The sequence below is a fragment of the Chanos chanos genome, chromosome 10 (genome assembly GCF_902362185.1).
Source record: "Chanos chanos chromosome 10, fChaCha1.1, whole genome shotgun sequence".
Taxonomy (NCBI): domain Eukaryota; kingdom Metazoa; phylum Chordata; class Actinopteri; order Gonorynchiformes; family Chanidae; genus Chanos; species Chanos chanos.
In genome coordinates, this window is record NC_044504.1 from 17,668,341 (window position 1) to 17,671,886 (window position 3,546).

The 3,546-nt window shown below is 43.5% G+C and overlaps 1 protein-coding gene across 1 annotated transcript in view; it reads left to right on the forward strand.

The window, feature by feature from the left end:
* Positions 1-523, forward strand: part of rps6ka5 (ribosomal protein S6 kinase, polypeptide 5) — a 10,897-nt gene extending 10,374 nt beyond the window's left edge. The window contains exons 15-16 of the mRNA XM_030787420.1: positions 1-52; positions 224-523. The exon at positions 1-52 is cut by the window's left edge and continues 112 nt beyond it. Coding sequence (XP_030643280.1) covers positions 1-52; positions 224-523 — 352 coding nt within the window. The remainder of the gene's footprint in view (positions 53-223) is intronic.
* Positions 524-3,546: the final 3,023 nt, after the last annotated feature.

A 3,546-nucleotide genomic window follows, 5' to 3' on the forward strand; every position in this document is an offset into this window, starting at 1 on the left:
CCTGGGCTCCTCCACCGCCTCTGTGCACACGTGTGTCAAAGCCACCTTTAATGTAAGAGAGGGAGAAGAGGAGAGGGGAGGGCTTGGGTGGGGAACATATGGAGAAAATGGGTGTATACTGGGTTCTGTTTGGTTAAGATATGTTTTCTTCAAGAATGTTCTTTTGTGTTCTGTGACGGTCTATGAGACTGTATTGTACACTATGTTCTCTCTGATTTTGTAGGCATTTAATAAGTGCAAACGGGAGGGGTTTCGACTCCAGACGGTGGATAAAGCTCCACTGGCCAAACGCAGGAAGATGAAAAAGACCAGTACCAGCACAGAAACACGCAGCAGCTCCAGCGAGAGCACACACTCTTCCTCCTCATCTTCACAGTCTCAGGAGAAGACTCCACCGGGGGGGCAAACTACAGTGCCCCAGCCCTTAGTCAGCACCCCGCTGACCCTGGGACCCGATGAGGAGCAGGGCCAGTCTCCTCAGAACCAGTCCCCGGCCCCTCCAACCTTCAGCTTCTCCGAGTGAGTGAGAGAGACAGATACACTCCAAAGCAGGAGACATCTGTCTTTCTCTCTTTCTCTCTCTCTCCCCCTTCAGTTCTCTACGTCTCTGACAGCTTTCTGTCGAGGTCACTTGCATGGCCCAGCCCACGCTTCCATACCAAGCATGCAAGGGAAGCAAGGGGTCTCCCAAACCCCAATCACTAGCAATAGACCAATCAACAGACAGAAAGATTGACAGACAGGCAGAGGTAACGAATGAGAGCACTTACCAAACGGGCTTTTGATTGACTGGCTGAGCGAAGGTCAAATGAAAAGGGCTCCCTTATTCCACTGGAGCCTGTACTCGACAGGTTCATAAAGGATCCAGTCTTGTGTTAAAACCTGTCCGGTCTCCTGTATGTCAAGTTAACGCAGCCGGAACTTCACTCTAAGAAAGACTGTCCTCTGTTTGTTTTTTTTATAGGAGAGGGTCCAGATTCAATGCTCTTCTATTCAGTTGGGCACTACTGGAGCAAAAAAAGAAAAACAGCAAGAAAAATTGAAAGAAAGAATATTTATTGTAGATGTTAAATAGGATTTTTATCTTGAGGTTTATGGATTCTATGTTACTGTTCCTTAGATTTGATATAGCGGAGGGTCTCCTTGTGGCAGTTGGTTCTGTGAAATGATGTGTGACCTTTGTTTCAAAGAGTTCTCCTCTCTGACCTCATTGCTGGTGAGTGGAAAAAAAAAAACCTGTAGCTTATGATTAGCGTAGACTTTTCCGGTTTTATACGTGGCTTCTTCCCTCAAGTAGCAGGTAATATTATCCACTGAATTGAACTTGAACGTTTCTCTGTTTCAGAGAGACAGAGAGGCAATCATTTAACACTCGGCACCAGACCGAAAAGCAGTCCATTCAAAGTTATTTATGCAACACTTGATTTTGTATGTGTGTTTGTGTATATGTGTGTGTGTGGGTGTCAATGTATGTGTCCATTCAAAATGTTTTGTCAGCTTTACAAATGCTTTCTTACTTGAAACTCAAAGCTGAACTGATAAAAGTTGTCCAAATCAAAAGTAAGACACCGTAAAGTGGGAGTCTCATTTTGCAGTGCGGCACGTAGTGAAAGGTATGAAATTGAGATTAAAAGAAAAAAAAAAGATGCAATCAGTGGAACATTTACAGGCACCAAACAGCCAGTCACTCTTGACCCAGCTCTCTCCTCAGCTCATCTCCTTGGAAACCAGGGGTTTGGGGAGTCGATGTCTTGGGATGATGTGTGTTATTTTCTCCTCAGCGAGAAGAGTTTGTTGTGTATCCGTTACCGAAGTTCTGATTTGTCTTAGAGCATTTGTAAACTATTCTGGACTGAAATCTGATTTTTTGGCAGTCAGAAAAGCGAGGGTTTCACCTGCCCTGAGTTCTAACTGAAAAGAAAATCTCCTTGTTTGTAATTAAACTAAAGAGCGCTTCAGTTCTGTTTAGGTTCCTTGAGTTTGGCAGATATTATGTGTTGACTCATCTTGTCTTCTGTAGACTGGAGGAAGGTCTATGCCAAATGAAGAAATGAAAGAGGACCATATCATCTTTTTGTATGTGACAGGCTTACATAGCTGATTGAGCACTTTTCGTGATATACCATGTGCATGTGAAGGTAGGAGTGGTTTCTGTGGTATTAGAAAACAGAGTGCTTGCATATTTTCTTCTCTTAGCATCCTCTCTCTCTCTGCTCTGTGGGCTGTTGCATGGTGGGAACGGGACGATAGCGATTGGCTGAAATCTTGTGGCGTGCAACTTTTTTTTTTTTTTTTTTGTCCTGATGGTGTTGTTTTTGATTTTGTGTTTTTGTTTTACTTTTTTTTTCTCTCTCTCTCTAAGAGCTCGTCTTTCTGTTGGACTGTTTAAAGTTGATCTGTGCGCTTTGTTTTTGTAAAGAACGAAAAACATTTTGTTCAGCGTCCTCAAAGATACCATTACAAGTATAGAAGCACTACAATATTTCACCCGTGAAAAAGCACTAAGAACGTCTCTGCTAGGGGATGTTCATTTGCTATGCAAATGGAGCCAAATGAGTTTTGCTCAGCATTGTGGTTTTTGCCATTAACTTCAATGCTAAGAGACTGGTATTGTATTTGTATGCAGGAACACAAGATGAAAGAACAAACTGATGCCCTAATAGAGACTTACAAACCAACACGCTCATTAAGGTCTAATTAACCTGGAGCTTCGTTTGGAGATCAGTGTCACGTTGATGATTTCATTCTTTAACTCATGCATGAAATGAAGCACATCCAATGTAAAAGCATAAAGAGCATTCAGCACACACTGAAGGTGCTGTCCTATCTCTGCACAGAGCGCAGGACAACAGCACAGACAAAGGCAACAACTCGTTTTCATTTGTTAACGCCCCAACTCCATAAAACTCTGACCTCTGCTGCCTGCAGCAACCTCATTAAACCTCCCTCCCTTTTGTCTAGGTGTATAAATAGAAGGGGAAAGATTAGATGAAAGAAGTAGGAAAAGGAGAGAGTGAGAGCCAGTGAGAGAGAGAGAGAGAGAAGTGTGTGTGTCCTACATTGAACTCTCCTCAGGGAGCTGGGCTGTGGTGAGTTTGCTGTTGAGTTGTCTGCTGCAGACAAGCTTAACCCTCTTTCTGTTTCCTGAGATAATATTACCGGGCCACTGAGAGACCGTGGAAAAATGTTATGGCGCTGAAGAAAAGAAAGGGGGGGGGGTATAAAGGGACATTCGGGTTGTCTGAGGGAGATGTCTGCATGCACTGGATGTAATTAGACTTTTCAAAGCAACCCCTTATCCTCTCGTTTTTTTCTTTTCTTTTTTTTTTTTTTTTTCAGGCCATCACCGTTCCCAAGGCTGTGGCATTGTTGATAGCGTGCATTTCTGGTCCGTTGTAGTGGGTTAAGACTGCCTAAGAAGTAGCTGCCTTACCAGAGCTGAGTTTCATTCCCATGTAGAAACAGATGGTGTGTACCCATTTCCCTTACAAAGCAACAGCTCTTTTGATCTGGCTGTTCAGTCATCTGTGTCCTGTTTCCATACTC